General features: G+C 52.4%; 2 protein-coding genes across 3 annotated transcripts in view; both read left to right on the top strand.

The window, feature by feature from the left end:
* The first annotated feature begins 5,174 nt into the window (after positions 1 to 5,174).
* On the top strand, positions 5,175 to 6,867 carry LOC144139808 (centromere/kinetochore protein zw10 homolog). Its single transcript, XM_077672062.1, has 3 exons — positions 5,175 to 5,305; positions 5,380 to 6,760; positions 6,823 to 6,867. Exons 1-3 carry the CDS (start codon positions 5,175 to 5,177, stop codon positions 6,865 to 6,867), a joined length of 1,557 nt encoding a protein of 518 aa, XP_077528188.1.
* Positions 6,804 to 18,800, top strand: part of LOC144138547 (RCC1 and BTB domain-containing protein 1-like) — a 35,333-nt gene continuing 23,336 nt past the window's right edge. The window contains exons 1-2 of one of the 2 annotated variants that reach the window (XM_077670893.1): positions 6,804 to 6,970; positions 18,033 to 18,313. In XM_077670893.1, the coding sequence (XP_077527019.1) occupies positions 6,891 to 6,970; positions 18,033 to 18,313 (361 nt within the window). In that variant the 5' untranslated portion in view covers positions 6,804 to 6,890. Of the gene's footprint in view, positions 6,971 to 10,540; positions 10,830 to 18,032; positions 18,314 to 18,800 lie in introns of those variants that run through there. The other variant, XM_077670894.1, reaches the window with a different exon arrangement.

An 18,800-nucleotide genomic window follows, 5' to 3' on the forward strand; every position in this document is an offset into this window, starting at 1 on the left:
TTCGCGCTCAAACTTCACACAAAGGTCGCATTTTGTGGTCTATTTTGTTTGACACCGGGAACAACAATGGTACTTACCTGTTTATTCTGAAAATAAATAAAAACGATTTTCGCCTATGGGAAAATGGCCGCTGATTTGAACGTGCGAGCCAGCGCAAGTTGATGTTGGAACGGAACCACCTGCAGAGTGAAACGCACGTTTGGGATTCACGTACTGAGCCAAATGGTGCAGCAGACGATCAGAAAATGCACCTAGAAATGAGCTAACAGACGATCAGAAAACCCGGTTTTCGGGCTCGCACGTCCAAATCGCCGCCATTTTCCCATAGGCGAAAATCTTTTTTATTTATTTTCAGAATAAACAGGTAAGTACCGTTGTTGTTCCCGGTGTCAAACAAAATAGACCACAAAATGCGACTTTTGTGTAAAGTTTGAGCGCGAACAGAGCGGCGGATCGCTCAGGAAAATTTTTTAAAGTGTTCCAGTTATCGTTTTACACCCTGTATAGCAGTGCCCTTTCTTCTTTGTTCTTACGCTTTGATATTCGTTTTCTTGAATGGTCGGAACTTGGGGACAATTTCGTGCAGCGGTAACAAGCTATCACTCGAGCTACCTGCGCCGGCCTGGGCCACTTCGCGGCCGTGGCCGCCGCCTGCACAGCGACCGTGCGGCTAGCTCAGTGGGCTTTTCGTGCCCCCGGCGCGTTTTCGCTTCGAATGGTAATAAAAAGTAATAGAAACAGAGTGCCTAGAATCGCTTTAGAACTTTGGTCGCGGCCAGCTGCCCGATGAGCTGACGAAATCACGGCGCCTCCGCTGCCAACGATCGGGTCGTTCGTTCTCGAGAGCAGAAGCTCCGCCCTCCGGCCCTCCGATTGGAGCGGCGAGTTGGGCGAGCCGCCGAAAAACGCCGGCAGTGCGAAAGCGACAAACACAAACTCGTGACGTGTTTAGATGTTGTTTATTTACACATGATTTACACGATTTACATGATTTACACCAGAGTTACTCAATATAGACAGTTGCGAAACTCCGCTTCAGAATACGGGCGGCGCTAGCCCCCCCACTCCGTGGAAGCTGAGGGGCAAGTCGACGCGCGCGGCACCTAGGAGATACAAACGGAACTTCGCTAAACTATTATTATTCAAAATTCTTTTGTAAAATAAAGATTGCTTTTTAAATTAAAACACAATAATTACGTAAAATTTACTTGTGTTTTTGCGGCTTTTCTTTTTATGACTTACGGCAGCAGCCGCAAGCACTTGAGTACTGCTTCAACGTCCTGCCGACAGACGACAGGCTAGTCAACTTGCCCCGTGCTTGCCCCGGCGCAGGTAGAGTGTACTAGAAGTTTTAGAGTGGCCCGAGCGGCGGCCTCTCCCATTGCTCCGGCGGGTCGACTTTCGCGCAGAAAATAAAACCGGTATAGCGGCGGCGCTGCTGTCGCCGACAACTGAACAGCCGACGCTCCCCGGCACCTGCGCGCGGCAAGATTTGCTTTGCTCGCTGTGGTGTTTTGCGCTTGCTCTGCTGATTTAGTTTGAATTATGATCTTTAACGCGCCCGTGCTACACAGGCGATGAGGCAAGCGGTAGTGGAGGGCTCCGGATTAATTTTGACCATTTGGAGATCTTTAACATGCGCCGAAATCTCGAAGACACGAGCGCTTTTCGCTTTTATCCTCCATCGCAAGAGCGGCTGCCGCGGCCGGGAATCAAACCCGCACCTTTGGTCAGCTAAATCTACTTTGGTGATTTAGAAAGTAGACGCAGACCGTTATGACTCCGCTTGATCAAACTTTAAACTAGTACGACCCAACATTTATCTACCCCCCCCCCCCCCCCCCAAATACTTTCTCATGTTTTGATGCGTATTCTGAGAACGTTGTTGATCTACAGTAATATCTCGTTAACTCAAAGTCGTAAAATTAGCTGAAAATTTCGAGATAAGCGCGGAGTTTCGAGTTAAGTCAAATGCAGGAAATTTGTGGCTAGGTCCCTGAAAAGCAGCTAGTGCTTCTAACAAAAGCACTATTGCACAGGGGAGATTTCGTTATAAAGGCAAAATAATTCGCAGGAAAAAGAAACTTTTATTATTGCAGAAGAAAGAGCTGTTTTGTGCTCGGCTGTGTCGCGTTCGCATCTGCATACCAGAAAAGCCTACTCGAGCTTCTCAATGCATCGTATGAATTGGTGGTCGCCACCGCTACATTCTACCTTGCTACGAAGCAGACGCAGCATCTATGTTGTATCTGCAGTCGGGGTCACTTCTGGGGGCTCCTCCTCCTCCGCATGATCAGCTGCGTCGTCCACAGCTTTCTCAATGATGTACGCGCCACACAGCATTCCGGTAATGGGGACGCGTAGTCCGCGTAATTAAACTTGCATTTCACGGCCGCGTTCGGTGCGTAGTGGGAGCAAGCATTCGAACGGGGACCTTATCAGCTGCCTGTAGCGGACTTTGCCTTGTGTCCTCTCTGCCAGTATTTCAATATATCCGTGGTCCTCCGAACAAAAAAAAAAACGTTTCGAGATAAAGCGGGCAAATGCGTATGGCCTATGGGAGGTAAACACACGGTAAGAAAAAGTTTCGAGAATATATTCTGAGATAGCATGAGTTCAAGTTAACGAGGGATTAATTTGACGGACAGGCACCAGGAATGTTTTCCCTTGCCCTTCTTGACTCTGCGCGTGAAGCAAAAGCGGCGGGGCGCACATTCCATAGGCTGAAAAAAGTTTGCTGTTTTTTTTACGTTCCTATTTGGAACGAAAATATTAAGAGCCTTCTTATGAGATACCCCTAACGTTGGTGCTTGTACTGTCATTAGTGGGCTTTCTTATTTTATTAACGTACTATGTCGCAGGCACTTGGTCAGTAAGTGTGTACTGAAAACGAAGTGCCAACATAAGTCTGCAGGACCAACTACTGATTCCTGCATGCCAGGGGAAGATGCCGCGGTATTTACTACCTCAGGCTTGTAATTTTGGGGGACTTCTCAATCCTTCCGTGTATTTTTAAAGTTTATTAGCGATCTCTAGGATGTTTTTACCGGTTGCTTCAGCGACAAGGAGCTCCACCATGACAGCGTTATGGATGTGCTGCAGCCCTTATTCACAACAAACACCTTAACGGCGTTGGTTGCGACCAGCACAGCGAGACCTTGGCAGCAAATTTGGTTGGTTTTGTGACACGGATTCATTTCTATATAAAAGGTTTGAACAAGTTTCGTGATTACATGCGAAGGCGGGAGCAACACCTTAAACTTAGCCGTCGCTAATGATTGCAGGCGAGTTATGAAAATGCGTTGGCCAAAAATGTCAATTTAAATCTCCCTGTTAGCGTCATTCCCAAACCGTTACCCGTGTAGACTTTGTGCATGATTTCCCGCGTAACATTTTATATGCTAGGCTATTGAAAATGAAAACACAATGTGTATTTTGTTCTAGTTCCGTTTATTTGAACCACTATGTTAGCTTTCTTGACTTTGTGTATGATTTCCCGTGTTATATTTCATTTTTGTCGCGGTCAATATATTTTCTGATCTATGCTTTGCTTTGGTTTTATGTGCGTCTAATTATACTCTCAGCATACTTGTGAATTAAATTTGTGTTAATTTGATTGAAATCCTTTCTTGACCGAATCAGGTGAAAGGTGGTGCGATTAATATAATGTTGTGGGCATAGTTCTGTGAAAGACGGTGATTGGAACAACTGAGATAACCGCTGGGCTATCCCTTTTTTATTTAAAAAGATATCTCCCTTGCGCGTGTAATTTTCTGTTCGGACAGGCGATAGCATTAACACCACGGTGACCCCTAATTGTCACAAGCGGGCCACTGCTTAAATAACAACTCACGCAATAAAAAAACAAACACAAGCTATGATATTAACCCACATAACTGCAGTCGGAGCGTAAAGTGCGTGACAATAAATAAGAAATTCTGCTGAAAAGCCATCATCCCAGTCCTCATATTTTTTCATGTCATTTGTGTCGACCAATTATGTCCATCAAGCAGCACAATAAGGACACACTCATCAAGCAATCATGAACTGGTTCATATCAGGCAATTTCGCGCAAAATAAATTTTGATGGGAAGTTGGAATAGCCAAAATGTCGATGCAAATACTTTATTTACAATCCGCTAAGAATGTTGCGCTCAATTAAGAAAAATCCGTAATTTTTTCGTTGTTGTCGAGCGGGAAAGGCAAAACTAACGCAAAATGAGCTGCAGCGTTTATTATTCCTTTCGTTACCCACAGTCCACTATACCTACAGTATATTGAAGCAATTGGATGTCCTGCAGAACAAATTTCGAGCACTCCGCGCGTAAAGAAGCAGCGTTTCCTGGCCCGACTGGGCGCGCGGCCGTACGCGCGGCCAGCCGCCGCTTTCAGTTGTTGTTGACTACAGCGCCGCCGCTATTTTCTGCGCGAAACGAGCACCTCTCCGGGCGGCCGGTCGGGCCACTCTAAAACTTCTAGTACACTCTAGCGCAGGGGGGCAACCGAAGACCGGCTTTCGATACATGGGGCCTATGGGGAGTTTCGCAACTGTCTATATCCAGTAACTCTGATTTACACCATATCCTCGGGATGTCGATTGCGCGTGCTCCTCTGCTGGCTGCTCGGTTCCGTTTCGCACACTTTAAAATTGATTTTAAATATGTTCTAGGCTGTATTCGCCGCTGATATTTTGCAGATGATGTATATGTGTTCCCACCAATCTATCTCCGAAGTTATCTCGCCTTCAAAATTTTGTGTCAGTGCCCCTTTAACTCTATGCCTTTAACCAAGCCGCCATGATGATGATGATGATGATCAAAGGCCTCCCCTTTGAATCGGGGACACTGGCCACACAGTTATGCACTGTTTAGTTTGTTGTGTTTTGAAGACCCGCCAAACACCTGTTTATGGTCTAATTTTTTTTTTACTTTTGTAACTCATAAATTATGAGGAGTTTTTTTTTTACTTGTATTTCCTGAGAAATTCTCGGAGTTGGGAAGGTGGTCCTAAATAGCGACGGTTGAGCGGTTGGAGGTAGGTTCCAATGCGCGCTGTATTCGTAACGTGTTGGAAGGCGAAGTTGGCACGTTGTGCTTGATCGAGCGCGAAACGTGGGCAAACCGTGGCGGCTTCCTTGATTGTCAATCGTGCCGCTTCCTGTTAGCGTCGCCAGCATGTCGCTCGTGGCCGAAGTACTGCAGCCGAAGGATCCCCTTGAAAAAGGCAACCTCAAGGCTGCCGTCTCCCGTCTGTCGCGCAAAGTGGATGATTTGAAGGCAGACATGCAGAAGGAACTGGCATTAAAGTACGATATGTTCTTGCCCTACTACAGAGACGCCGAGTACTTGTCGCGCTGCCTTCGAGCTGCCGTGGACGAAGTGGAGGAAGTGTCCAAAAGATCGAGGACCACGTCAAGCCAATGCTGGCGCAGTCCACTACGGAGTTCGAGCTGCTGTCGCGTGAGCTCGACACGATCGAGCAGCAGTCGGCGCAAGTACGTCGGTACGCGCGCCTTCACGATCTGCTGGAAGAGGCCGAAAAGCATTTCGCCGCCGAGGACCTGCTGGCGTGTTCGAAGCTGCTGGAGGAGGTGCGCAAAGTCGTGGATGAGTTAGAAGGCGGTCCCGACGTGCAGCTCGTATGGCCGCTTCACACGGAACACTGCATCCGGTGCGAACGGCTTATCTATAAGCTCTCCGAACTCTGGAAGCGCTACGTCATCTGGAAAGTGGGCAGGACGCCGCACGTTACGGAGTTGACGCTCGCCACAGTCGAAGAAGAGGGCGCGAAGGCGTTCGCCAATCTCGTGGAGGCCGCCGAGAAGCAGGGACAGCTCCGGGAGAAGATGGCCCAATTCGGCCGCTCGCTCCTGGCCGACATCGTCACGCCCATGGTGAAGTACGAGTCGGTCATCGTGACGCCGCCGGACTCCTCCACGTTCCGCGTCGAGTTCAACGAGTCTAAAGCGCCGTTTATCAAGGACGTGCTCGTGAACCTGTCGACGCTGTTCACTTTCCTGACGACACGCCTGCGCGCGCACAACGCTGTCAGCGTGGACCTGTTGCAGGTGATGGGTAGCGTTATCGGCACCGAGTTCTCGGACACCGTCGCCAAGTGTTGCCTCGAGCCGGCCGTGCCGAGTGACGGCAGCCGCCTGCACAGCTATCCGGCCAGCGCCCTGCTCGACTTCCACAACCAGCTTATCGCCGCCAACTTTCTGTCGTCGGAGAAGACGGGCTTCTCTGGCCTGGTCTCCAACCTGGAGGCGCTGTGCATAAGCAAGCAGAGCCAGAGCATTCTTCTGCAGGCACGGGCCATGATGAAACGGGAGTTGCACGACACTGTTGTGGTCGGAGAGCCGCCGTTGGCGAAAAAGCAGATGTCGTCTTTGGAGCACTGCCTGGACGGTAGCCCGTTCAAGTTTCCCAAATGCCAAGTGAGCAAGTTCATGGAGGAGCTGGTCGACCTTCTGAAGACGATAATAGACGAGGCCAAGGACGCTTCCGACGGCAGCTGCCCCGAGCAGGCGTGGCAGGTTGGCACGGTGCGCCACATCTGCGAGCTCTACTGCTGCGTCACACCGTTGCACCACCAGTACCTCATCGAGACCATCCCTCTGCAGACGGCGATACACCACAACAACTGCATGTACTTGGCACACGAGCTGCTCTGCCTGGGAGTGTGGTTCCACGGCCGCACCACTCTGGTCGACCTGGCGGCCAAGATCCGCTGGATCGGGAGGATCGCTCTGAGCCAGCAGGTGGACCGCCAGCGGCAGCACCTGGTGGATTTCTTGAGCGAGGTGTCGCTGTCGGGAGAGAGCCAAAGCCTGGACGGCGCGCTTCGACGGTGCCTGTTCCACATTGAGCAGCTCAAGAGTGTCTGGGTGGATGTCCTTCCGGTCACAAGCTACCTGGAAGCTGTGGGCAGCCTTCTCAACTCGGTGCTTGAGCACGTTGTCAAAACCGTGGTGAGCATGGAGGACATTGCGTCGACTCTTTCGGAGGAACTGGCGCAGGTGTTCGAGAAGGTTGCCGACCAAGCGGTTGGCATTTTCGACATCCCAGGCTATCCGACGGATGCCAGGGTTCTCGCCGCCGACAGCGTCGGCAAGTGGAGGAAATTCTGCGAGCTCAAGCAGCTCCTATGTTTTAATTTGAGGGAAGTGATAGACCGGTGGGCTGACGGTAGGGGACCTCTGGCGTCATGCTTCGCTGCCGATGAACTGAAGAAGTTGATCCGAGCCCTCTTCCAGAACACGGACAGGCGAGCCGCTGCTCTTGCTCAAATTCGCTCAAGCAACATCTACCTGGAGCCTCAAAGCACGATGTCGAAATGATTACTTGTCAGTGCCTTTGCCTCTTCCACGGTGCTTTACTGAACGGAAACCGTGGTAACTGTGAAGGGTCTCGGCTGAGGCCAGACGGCATCATGAGGCAATCTTATGTTCAATACGAGTTTATAAAGTTTGCTAAGCTCCCAAGGTGCTAAACATGGTACAATCTCTTTTCTGGTTTTGTAAGTTCCTTATGTATGCTGACATTATGTGCCTAATGTGAAGAGCAGGAGCAGCCATGGGAGCAATATAGGCAAAATATGTTTGTGCTTGGCTGCACCCAGACTCGCTAAAACTCTGCTCACTGGGGCTGCATAAAATGTACTGCTTGCCACAATGATTAAAAACACCTTATACGATGTATAATTGTGTGCCTTTAGGTGAGCATGTTGTGTGTTTTGCTATGCATGAATGCCAGTTCGAAACGGCATAGCTTCAATTGGCAGAAAAATTTCATGCTATACAAAAGTACCTGCATTTGACATTATGCATGGTTTCACAACTACAGTTGATTGACACTGTTTTAGAAGTCAGCACTTTATTCATTCTTAAGCATTCTTTGGCGAGTACCGCACCAAAAGCTGGGAAGTGTTATACCTGCAGAAGAAATACGAAGGTGGTGGACTCGTGCAATAGTGCCTCAATAGTGTATATTACTCAGCAAGCATTTTCACATAATGAATGGCAGCCTACCATTGTCCCTGAAGAAGAGAGTGTATGACAGCTCCATTTTACCTGTACTCACCTTGGGGCAGAAACTTGGAGGCTCACCTAAAGGGTTTAACTTAAATTGAGGACGGCTTAGCAAGCAATGGAACAGAAGATGATAGGTGTTATGTTAAGGGACAAGAAGAGAGCGGAGCGGGTCAGGGAACAAGCATGTTTAAAGAAGGCAAGATAACCGTTTGTCATTTTACAGAGTGGATTCCTAGAGAAGGCAAGCGTGGCAGGGGGCAGCAGAAAGTTATGTGGACAGATGAGATTAAGAAGTTTGCGGGGGTGAATTGGTCGCGGTTAGCAGAGGACCGGAATAATTGGAGATCTATGGGAGAGGCCTTTGCCTTGCAGTGGGCATAGATAGGCTGATGCTGATATTACTTGTGCCTTCAGAATTGATAAAGATGAATAGAATGATAAATAAAATTAAGAACGTGGGATAAATACGTTCTATACTCGGGTGCAACTTAAGAATGACAACGGAAGTTGCCACTGCGCCTCATTGCCGCAGCTGGCTGTGCCTCCGCGTGATGCAAAGCACGTCTTACTGGGAATGTTTTGGGCATGACGCAAGTCGTTTCAATGATTTTTTAGAGTTAAATTATAAAAAACTGCAGCGACGACAAGCAAACTATGTGAGAAAAAGCAGGCGATTTCGTGCATGAAGTGCAATCTCCTTTCGAAACGCGTGGCCGCGCTGACATCTGGGGCCGTCACTTTGGCGGAGTAATACACTGCCTGAGCTATTGCCGTTCTTAACTTGTACCTTAGTATAGAAGCATACATGGGGTATTTGTGCGTTAACTTGATTCCATATACCTGTGAAACAAGCACATAATTTATGAAAACGTACATTTTGTAGTGGTGCAGATGTGCATAATCAGTACCGTTGGAATCTAAAAAGAATTGAAAAATAAAATCACAGAGGCACTTAAGACTGCTTATGTCGTGATTGTCATCTTCCGTTGGGACAATGTCGTCATCAGCGGGATCCATGGCATCTTCTGAGGTGTACTTCCAAGGGCAGCCACGTTTCACAGTTGCCACTGAGTTATAGATCCCACCGCAGTAGAGATATCGCACACACAGTGGTGCCTTCTCATTACCATCGTCATTATCATTTACCAATTGCATTGTTCTCTTGTCTCTGCTACTGACTGCGAGGCTTGGCCAATTGTGATTGATAGCCCTATATATGCTATTAGCACAAACGTGCTTTGCCACATCTGTAATTAGCATGCTCTCTAACACGTCTCGCAGAACGTCTTGTCACGTTCAATGACATCGTGGAGCACTACCGACTTTCTCCCCTGCACCTTCCTCCCTCATTCCTCACCGAACCCGCTATTGGCGACTGTTGCAAACGGGCTCCTTTCCATGCAGAGCTCGTCTACCAGCCCTCTTCATTCCCGCATCCCAACTGTCCCCAATGCGGCCAACGAGCCACTCTAGAACATTCCATGTGGGCTTGCCCGTACGACCCCTTCCCACAGATGTCCAGCAGCGAGCTATGGAGAGAGGAGTTGGGTAGCTCTAGCCAGGAGATTCAGAAGGCCCTGGTACGTAGAGCTACCGAAGTCGCAGCTGGCCTTCACCCAACCACCACCAACCCTCAGTAACCGTGGCTCAAATAAAAGTTCTCTCTCTCTCTCTCTCTAAATGAAGGGCCGCAACGTAAGTTTTCTTCTCTTTCCTCTTGTTCTTTGTGCCATCGTCCACTTCTAGTACCATTGCTCGATAACGCTGGCGTGTGATCGTCGCGTAGTGGGCATTTAATACTTTTGAAGTAAAACAAAAATGCAGGATACGATCCACCGGTAAGGTGTTATCTCAGCACTGCATTTGGGTGTAGGGTTAAGCCGACTTTACAGTGGCTCGATCTGCAGCAGAGCGGCTTGAAAGAATGTTTACGCCATATAGTTTCATACTAATATATACTGCATGTGCAGTGTTTTCATATTTCAAATCATGGTTGCCCATGTAAAATGCGCGAACTCCCGGGGAGAGACAAAGGAATGCATGTTTGCATTTTCACTATCATCTGTGTGTGACTCTATAGTTGATGACAGGGTAAGAATGCAGCTCCGCCCACAAGCGTTGTTTGGCCGCTAGCTAACTCTCCGCGGTTAGAAAAAATAGTTCTTTATATTGCAGCTGTTTATACCCATGATTACTAATATGAGCGGCTGACAGTATAACCATCTGATTAGAGACACTGGCATGCTTTCCGGAGTGTAGAGTCATGCTTATCAGCTGGCTGCATAGCGTTTCTACAACGAGCCAAAATGGAATATCCGTAAAGACGGAATTTCAAGGCGGTATTCGAAATTTCGAATATTCGTGCGCCACTAAAAGCGCCAAAAGAACTCGTCAGCGCGTGCATGAGTAGGGATATATTGCGCGGCATTATCGCTTAATCGAAAGCCTCTTCGTCGGCGTTCATCGGTGAAGCTGGTGAAGCCACGGTTGTCGGAATCGTGGTCGGAATGAAAGGCGGGTTTCCTGTTTCCGGAGCTTAGCGTCATCGCCGGAAGGCGTCGCCTCCGCACTTGTCACCCGTTCAGCTGTTGTGTAAATCCGCTATCACCCTACAATGAGTCAAAATCGCCGCTGTGCTTTGCTCGCTTAGCACCTCGTGAATACCCCTGCGTACCATTAGAACTACGGAAAACTACAAATCCTCAGTCAGGCGTTCCTTGTCAAGTTTCCAATTCAACGGAACAGAGACAAAAGGTCTAACCACGTCGGCCTTTTCTGCAACTCCGGCTGTTGACAGGTCCGTATTTTGGTCTTTGTTCGTTTTGAGCCCGTTCACGGACCTGCACGAAATTTTTCAGTTGCTCGCGAATTGCGAACCTTCCCCTTATAGTGGTGCTCTTGTCCGCAGCGCGAGTAGATAAACTGGTTCAAATGTTTTCTACTACTATAACCAAGCCAACCAAGCAGATAACCAAGCGTCGGCATTTCTGGGAGAGTTTCTTAAAGTTTTTCTAATGCTCGGTATCAAATTCGGCAATGTCTCGTAACACGAGGCTAGCGTTCAAAGTTACATTGCGACGTCGTATTTTAGATTTTGTCCTTTTCTGTCGCGCTTCTAAGCGTGACTGGGCTGACGTTGTGTTCACAGCTACCTACTCGGCGCTTTTATTCCTAGGGGATGCAACCATTTCGTTGTCCTTCCCGTGGCCTCCACCCTTCGTACGTTGTGAATTCTTTGTGCAGTTTGGAATATTAAGTATTCCAAATAGCGCGCGTCTAAGACTGGAGGCTACGTGAATGACAACAAAAGAGAGAGAGAGAAACAACATCTTTATTGGCCTGCGTTCAAGCCCCCGTTGTAGGGGCAAACCTACTGCCTATTACCTCGCACCCCCCTCGCGGGAGATGGAGGCGTCGGTTGGTAAGCCCCCGCACAACACACACGCGTCCGATTGGTAGAGTTCGGGGCACACGTGCTTAGCGAACACCGGTGTCCAGATTGCCCGCACCTGTAGCTGTCGCACGATCACTGCCTCTCTGCGGTTGAGATTACGGTGCGGTGGCGGGTAGACCCTGCGGCCTTCCCTGTACCATTCGAGCACCTCCCTGTAGGTGGTGATTGGAACCGCCGTTTCAGCTTCTTCTTCGTCTTCTTCTTCCCCTTCACCCTCGTCCTCCCCTTCGCCTCCCGCAGGCCTCGGAGGCGAGCCAGGTGCCGCGCTGCCGTGTCTGGTCAGCACGCGCGCAGCTCGGTCCGCCTCCTCGTTGCGGTTGGCTCCGGTTCCGACCGGGCCCACGTGCGCCGGAAACCACTTGATGGTCACCGGCATTGTTCTCCGCGGCAGGGCCCCGCACACCCTGAGCGTGCACGGTCCCACCCTGTTCGTGGCATAGTTCAGCACCGCCCCTCGCGAATCGCTCAGGACGGTGGCACACCTTGGGTTTGTGAGGGCCAACGCAATGGCCAGCTCCTCCGCTTGCTTCGGGTCCTGGGCCCGTACGCTGCCCGCCGTGTACAGCTCCCCGGAGGTCGCCGCGACCACGGCCACAGCGTACGTGCCCTTGCGGTGCGGGTAGGTGGCCGCGTCCACGTAGAACGCGTCCGTGTCGGCCGCGTGCACGGCCGTGAGCGCCTTCGCCCTGGCAAGGCGACGCTCCCCGTTGACTTCTGGATCTATGTGCCGGGGTATCGGCGGGACGTGCATGAGGCCGAGCAGCCTCCTCGGCAGCGACCGTCCGGACGACGACCGCAGCGGCGATGGCAGCCCCGTCGGCCCCCTGCCCCCGCCCCCACCGCCTTCCCCCCGCAGCAGCCCTACTCGGTTGAGAATTGCTCTGCCTGTTCTGGTCGTTTCTAGGCGAGCAAGCTGCGATACGCGCTGCGCCTCTGCGACCTCGCATAGTGTATTATGTATCCCTAATTCTAGGAGCCGGGTCGTGCTCGTGTGAGTATAGAGGCCTAAAGCCGACTTGTATGCCTTGCGTAACAGAGCGTCCAGCATCCCGCTCTCCGCCGCCGACCAGTCGTGGAAGGCCGCCACGTATGCCACATGGCTGACCGCGAAGGCTTGTATCAGCCGCAGGAGGTTGCTTTCGCGCATGCCCACGTGCCGCGTGGCCACCTTCTTGATCAGCCCCACTGCCGTCATGATCTTCACCTCCAGTCTCTTTATGGTTTGACCATTGTGCCCGAGAGCGTCCACTTGCAGTCCGAGGACTCGCAGCGTCTTCACCCGCGGGATGATCGTTCCGTCCTTGGTGTGTAGATTAATGTCAGGCCCGTTCTCCGTCATCTTCCTCTTCTTCTTGGGTGGTATCACCAGCAGCTCGGACTTGCTCGGGGAGCACGTGAGCCCCGTGTCCAGCAGGTGTTCTTCGACCGCATCGATGGCTTCCTGCAGGGACGCCTCGATCTCGCCGTCACTGCCGCCGGACACCCAGAGCGTGATGTCGTCTGCATATATGGTGTGTCCGACTCTCGGGATGCTCTGCAAGCGCTGGGCAACCCCGATCATGACGATGTTAAACAGCGTCGGCGAGATCACAGCGCCCTGCGGCGTACCCGTGCTTCCCAGCTTCTTCTTCGGGAGTTCTAGGTCACCGGCCACGATCGTAGCGGTACGGTCCGACAAGAAGTCTCGCACGTAGGCGAACGTGCGCTCACCCATGTTGAGGCGCGATACTTGCCGGAGGATGGCTGAGTGACGAACGTTGTCGAACGCCCCCTTCAGGTCGAGTCCGAGTATCGCTCGGTTGTCCAGGGAGTTGGTCGGCCTGTCGAGGACTTCGTGCTTGATCAGCAACATCGCATCCTGGGTGCTGAGTTTGGTTCGGAACCCCAGCATGGTGTCGGGGTAGAGTCCCTCCTCTTCTAGGTAAGCTTGCCACCGATTCAGGAGGACGTGCTCCAGCACCTTCCCCACGCAGGACGTCAGGGAGATGGGCCGCAGGTTCTCTATGCTAGGTGCTTTGCCCGGCTTTGGAATTAGGACCGTTCTGGCCTCCTTCCAGCCGGCGGGGAGCTTGCCCTCCCGCCAGCATCTGTTGAAATAACCGGTGAGCGCGGTTATGGCCGCGTCACTCAGGTTGCGCAGCGCCTTGTTTGACACTCCGTCCGGCCCCGGAGCCGACTTGCAATTGATGGTTTGGATCACCGCTCTGACCTCCCACTCCTCGATGTCCGCATCGAGCTCGGCGTTGGCTGCGCCGGTGTAGCTCGGGAGGGGGGTCTGCGGCGTGGCCGGCAGATATTTGTCATTTATGCACCGGCGGACCTCGTCTTCCCCGAGTTCCTGCTTGGCCCTGTGTAACGTTCGCGCCAGGATGTGATGTTGCGTTCCCTTTGTCTTGCCTTCGTTGAGCAGGTGACGGAGCAAGTGCCAGGTTCTACTCTTGTGGATTTGGCCGTCCGCTTCTTGACAGACCGCCTGCCACTGCTGTCGGCAGAGCACCTCGCTGTGCTTTGCGATTTCGATGTCGAGTAAGGCGATGCGCTTGCGGAGCCTTCGGTTATGTCTTTGTCGCTTCCACCGGGCTCTCAGCGAGTTTCTCGCCTCCAGCAAGTGCGCTAGGCGGCTGTCTACTTGCTGCGTCCCTTCGTCCGTTTCGACTTCGGTCGTGGCTGCCTTGGTCGCCGCGTTGACGCTGCGCGACCACTCGCCGATGTCCTCGATTTGCCCTGTCAGGGCACCCAGCTCCTGCCTGTACTTGTTCCAATCCGTTGTCGCGTGCTTGCGGGGAGACGGGATCCGTCCGCGCAGCGGCACCACGATCTCGAGGATGCAGTGATCGCTGCCCAGAGTTTCGCCCGTGTTCCGCCAGCTGACTCCGGTGGTAGCGTTGCAGAAGGCCAGGTCGGGATTGGTATCCCTCTGCGTTGACGTGCCGTGTCTCGTATGGACTGCCGGGTCGTTGAGTAGGTGATATTCTGCCTCCAGGGTCTCTTCGTGGAGGCTCTGGCCCTTGGTCGTTGTCCTCGGGTAGCCCCACGCCGTGTGCGGCGCTTTAAAGTCGCCACACACCAGCGCAGTGTTGTTACCCGCCAGCTGCATGGTCTTGTGTATGAGGGTTCTGAACTTTTGTTGAACTTGCTTTGGATTGCTGTAGATATTTACGATGTAGGTGCTTTCCTTCTTCTTACGGCCCGTTACCACCTCGATGGCGGTATTCCGGAGTAGGCCGTGCTCTACGTAGGTGATTCCTTTCCTCACCAGGGTACACACCCCCTGCCCGGCTCCTTTCCCTGCGATTCTCGCGCTGGGCGGGCTGGCGTAGGAGCGGTACCCTGGCATTTTCGGACTGTCTTCGGTGTGTGTCTCTTGTATTAGAATAACGTCAGGTCTTCGGCCGGCGTGTCGTATGTACTGTTGTAACGATGCCCTCTTTGTGCGTAGGCCGTTCGCATTCCATTGCCATATGACCAACTCTCGACCTAACATTGCTCCGGCCATACTGGGCGAGTCTTGGTCGTTGCTTGTTGCTGTTGTGATTGAGGTGGCGCCTGCTGCTGTTGCTGTTGGTGGATGATTTCTTTCATTTCGTTCATTTGCGTGAGGAGTTGGTGTAGCATGCGCTCCATGTTGGTAACCCGGACGTTGCCATCGGCCAGTGTCGCCTCTAGCGTCGCTTGCCTCTTGCTGATTGACTCCTGCTCTCTCTCGAGCTGCTGGTGACTGTCTTCTAGTTGTTGCTGCCTGCGCTCCATGACGCTCGTAGTTGTAGCTCGCCTCTTTGCTCTGGGGCTGGCGTACGTGTGTTCCGTCTCTACTTCGGCCTCCGCCTCCTATTCTCCTACTTCTTCTTCCGCAGAGTAATCGTCACTGTGCACCGTTACGGTGCTCTCCTCTTTTTCGACTATCTCTTCGTCTTGTGGGTCCATCGCCTGTTCTTGTGTTGATAATTCTTGCTCGCTGGCTTGTCTGTGGTGCCGCATCCGCCTGCGCGCTGCCCTCCTTGGCTCACACGGGGTCTTTTGCAGCTGCATTTGGTTGCTTAGAATCTGGTCCAGCTTACTGCTGAGCTCTTGTATTTGTCTGTCCCTTTGCGCGAGTTGCGCTCGGAGCCGCGCAACCTCGTTTTGGAGCAAGATCGTCTCCGGTGCGGGTTGCATCGATGTTCGCCCTTGCTGCTGCTGTCGCAGCTCCCCATCGTTCTCTCTGGATGCCTGCGGTTGAATTTCCCGCCTCGGACCCGCTACCGCTGCGGCCCACGTGATTCCTGTCTTCGAGCTAGGCTCGGCGCGCGGCGCACAGCCAGAGCGGTGGTGGGGGGCTTTGTTTAGTCCGCCCTTCCCGCCAGCCTTTTTCGCGCCTTTTTCGGGCGCGCGCAGCTGCGGGAAGTCGACTAAGCCTAGCTTCGGCGCGCTCTTCTGCTGCTCCTCCGCCTGCTTGCGCTTCCATCTTCTTTGTTTGACCACGTGCGGGGTCTTGTAGCGGTTCTTGCAGCCCGCCGCCCCGGTTGGATGAGCCCCTCCGCAAAGCTTGCATCGGGGTTTACAGACCTGGTCGTGCGTGGGTCCCGGGTTGGACGCTCCGCACGCAAAGCATACTTGCGCGTCCGGGTGGGGGCACACGTCTGCCCTGTGTCCTAATCTGCCGCAGCATCGGCACACTTCATAATGCTGTTTGTACAGGCTGCACTTGGTGCTCCGAACCTGACCGTGTTGGGTACCTTAGAGCCCTCGAAGGCTACGATGACTGTAGTTGTCTTACCTATCCTATGCGCCTCTAGCGCGAGCGGATTCGTTTCGTTAACTATATTCTCCTGCAGTTCCTGCTCGGAGTACGTGAGCGGGATATCTCTGATAACACCCTTGACCGTGCCCTCGGGCGCCGGCACGTACGCGTACACCTCGTGTTCCCTACCCGCGATCTTTAGCGAGCGGATCTCCGAGTACATGCGAGCCCTGTGCTCGTGTGGCGTGCTGACCACGATAATGTTCTGCGCGTTGTTAGTGCATATTGTATCCTCTCGGGATTCCTGCATGGTAGTTCCTGCCGCTGCGAAAATGGCCTCCATTAGCGTGGGTGCCGCGGTGCGGGCTACGTCCAACCCGCCACGTGGCCTGAGAATAATCTTAATGTCCTCACGCGGCAGCGCGCGCGGCATGCGCGCTGCTTTAGTTAGCTTAGCTGCGACCTGCCTCGCAAATTTTGCTGGGTCTCTAGGGGCTGCGGGGGGTGCAGGGGGAGCAGAAACAACGGGGACCGACTCACCGCCAGCCGCGCCGATCTCCTGCCGCCGCATCTTCCGCCTCGCCATCTGCCACCTGCCTTCTTGCGCTCCTCTCGCTGGTGTTGATTCCGCGTTGCCGGCGACCGCCACCGACATCCGCCCGTGAATGTAGCTGACTTGCATCGCCGATGCTCCGTCGTCTTCCTCGGGAAGAAAATTGGTACCCAGATCCATGGTTGTCGTCATCTCTTCGTGCCGGGGGCGGCCGCCGTCTTCGCCGTGGCGGCCGCCCCCGGCACGCCCGGCTCCGAAGTCGCGCTAAGCCTAGGTTAGGCTTAGCAAGCCGGCCACGTTGGCCGATCTCTTCTCGTCGATAAATCGGCGAAAAATCGGGGTTGCATGACTGGTTGCATTCTCTGTGACAGCTGATGCAGCCAACGCAAGGCGCTGCCGCGAGCATTCGGTCATTGATTGTATCCGGAGCTGCGTGTGTCGTGTTGTAAAGATAAGTAGCTGTCGGATGTGTCTAAACAAAGTGTAAGGTAATTTTTTTCTACTTTTTTGGGCGGTTTGCTTGTTTAGATGGTTGTTTCTATGGTCAATGTATTTTGCTTCATATATGTAATCTACGTGAAATGTCATGGCAAATGTCTGGCGTTGTTGGGACCTTTTCGGGAAAAAAGCGCCAATTTGGACTTTTGTATGCGTTTTCCCGTTGTTCTAGAAGTAAGCTGCCAAGCGAACTCGTCAGACTTTGGCCCATGTGGGTGATCTTGTCTTGGATCATAGTGATAGTAGTCTCGGAGGATCATTGTGCTGGCTGGGCTCGTGCGTATCTGGTATCAGTAAATGGCTGGTGGAACAAATATTTGCAAACTGTGGATAGCCGAACTATTGGCCTCTCTTACTTGCCTGCTCTGAACAGCTCTGCGATGGCTTTACCCACCAGTCCCGGAACTGGCCAATCATATTCCTTTGCTCCACGGAGCAGCCCACACCTGCCCAAGCTGCTCTTGCTGCTTGGGAAGAGCATCTGGCAGATGGGAGAGCAGCTTGGAGTTGTTTCGTCCGCTGGACCATTATGGAACTTCCCGTCCAGGAGCTGTGTCATAGCTGCTTTATTTGCAGCTAATCACAGCTTGCTGAACACGTGACGTGTGCCTAGCCTATTAGCAACCACCCCGTGACTCTTTGTGTTTGCTGGTATTATCGTGAAAAGGTGACATACGTTGTTGCATGGCCTCTTTATCGTAACCAATGCATCTCTGAAAAGAGGAAAGGAAATTTTTGTTCTTTGCATGCACTGTAATACATGTGTGCATTGCAGGGTGCTGTGGGAGGACGGAGAGGGAGAACTAAACATGGCAGAGCGGTCAGCGTCGCTTCCGGCGCTGGACTTGGGCACCACGACTGACCTGGACAAGTGGCTGATCTTCAGCAACCTGGACAAGGCATTTGTGTCCAAGCTGCGCCTGGCATGCGTCTTTGGCAGCTCGGGCAACGAGGCCCTCATGGTTACCCAGGACGACGACGTCTACGCCCTGGGCTCCAACTCGAGCGGATGCCTCGGCCTGGGGGACACCCACAGGAGCCTGGAGCCTCGCCGAGGTGCCCTCCTGCTACGAGGGGGGGGGGGGGGGGGGTTTGCACAGAAACCACGATGCGGGGGCTGAGGGTGGAGAGTCAACGTTGGTAATCAAATGGTCTGTGGGGACAGTATCGAAAGTATCCTTTACAGGGACACGAGAGTGTAAAAGTAGGTTGGCCTACATACAAATTCAGTAAGAGCTGGCAAATTCGACATGAAAGGGAAGGCCATCTTGAAAGCAATCTCAGGAAAAAGGAAAGCCAGTTCGAACTAATGAAAGAGAAGAATAACAGCAGTAGCAGTAGGGCATATAAACAATCAGATGCTTTACAAATTACGGGATTGCAGTGTGCCTTTAGTTCTTGAAGGCAACATCCAGTACTATATTTTGCCCTAATTAGTGAATTTAGCTGAAGGCCTACTATTCACCTTCTTGAAAACTGAAGCAGACACGGGCGGCATTCCATCTGACCATCACTTCCAAGTGTATGGCCACACTGGTGTTGC

Source organism: Haemaphysalis longicornis, unplaced genomic scaffold (assembly GCF_048455015.1).
Source record: "Haemaphysalis longicornis isolate Haplotype H1 unplaced genomic scaffold, Haemaphysalis longicornis Haplotype H1 scaffold_5, whole genome shotgun sequence".
NCBI classification, from domain to species: domain Eukaryota; kingdom Metazoa; phylum Arthropoda; class Arachnida; order Ixodida; family Ixodidae; genus Haemaphysalis; species Haemaphysalis longicornis.

What these genes read in the sequence shown, in the direction of transcription:
- LOC144139808 (XM_077672062.1), top strand. Translation starts at nt 5,175, where the DNA reads ATGTCGCTCGTGGCCGAAGTACTGCAGCCGAAGGATCCCCTTGAAAAA. An exon ending in CAGAAGGAACTGGCATTAAA is followed by an intron (nt 5,306 to 5,379) that starts GTACGATATGTT and finishes CCGTGGACGAAG; the next exon opens with TGGAGGAAGTGTCCAAAAGA. An exon ending in GGATCGCTCTGAGCCAGCAG is followed by an intron (nt 6,761 to 6,822) that starts GTGGACCGCCAG and finishes GTCGGGAGAGAG; the next exon opens with CCAAAGCCTGGACGGCGCGC.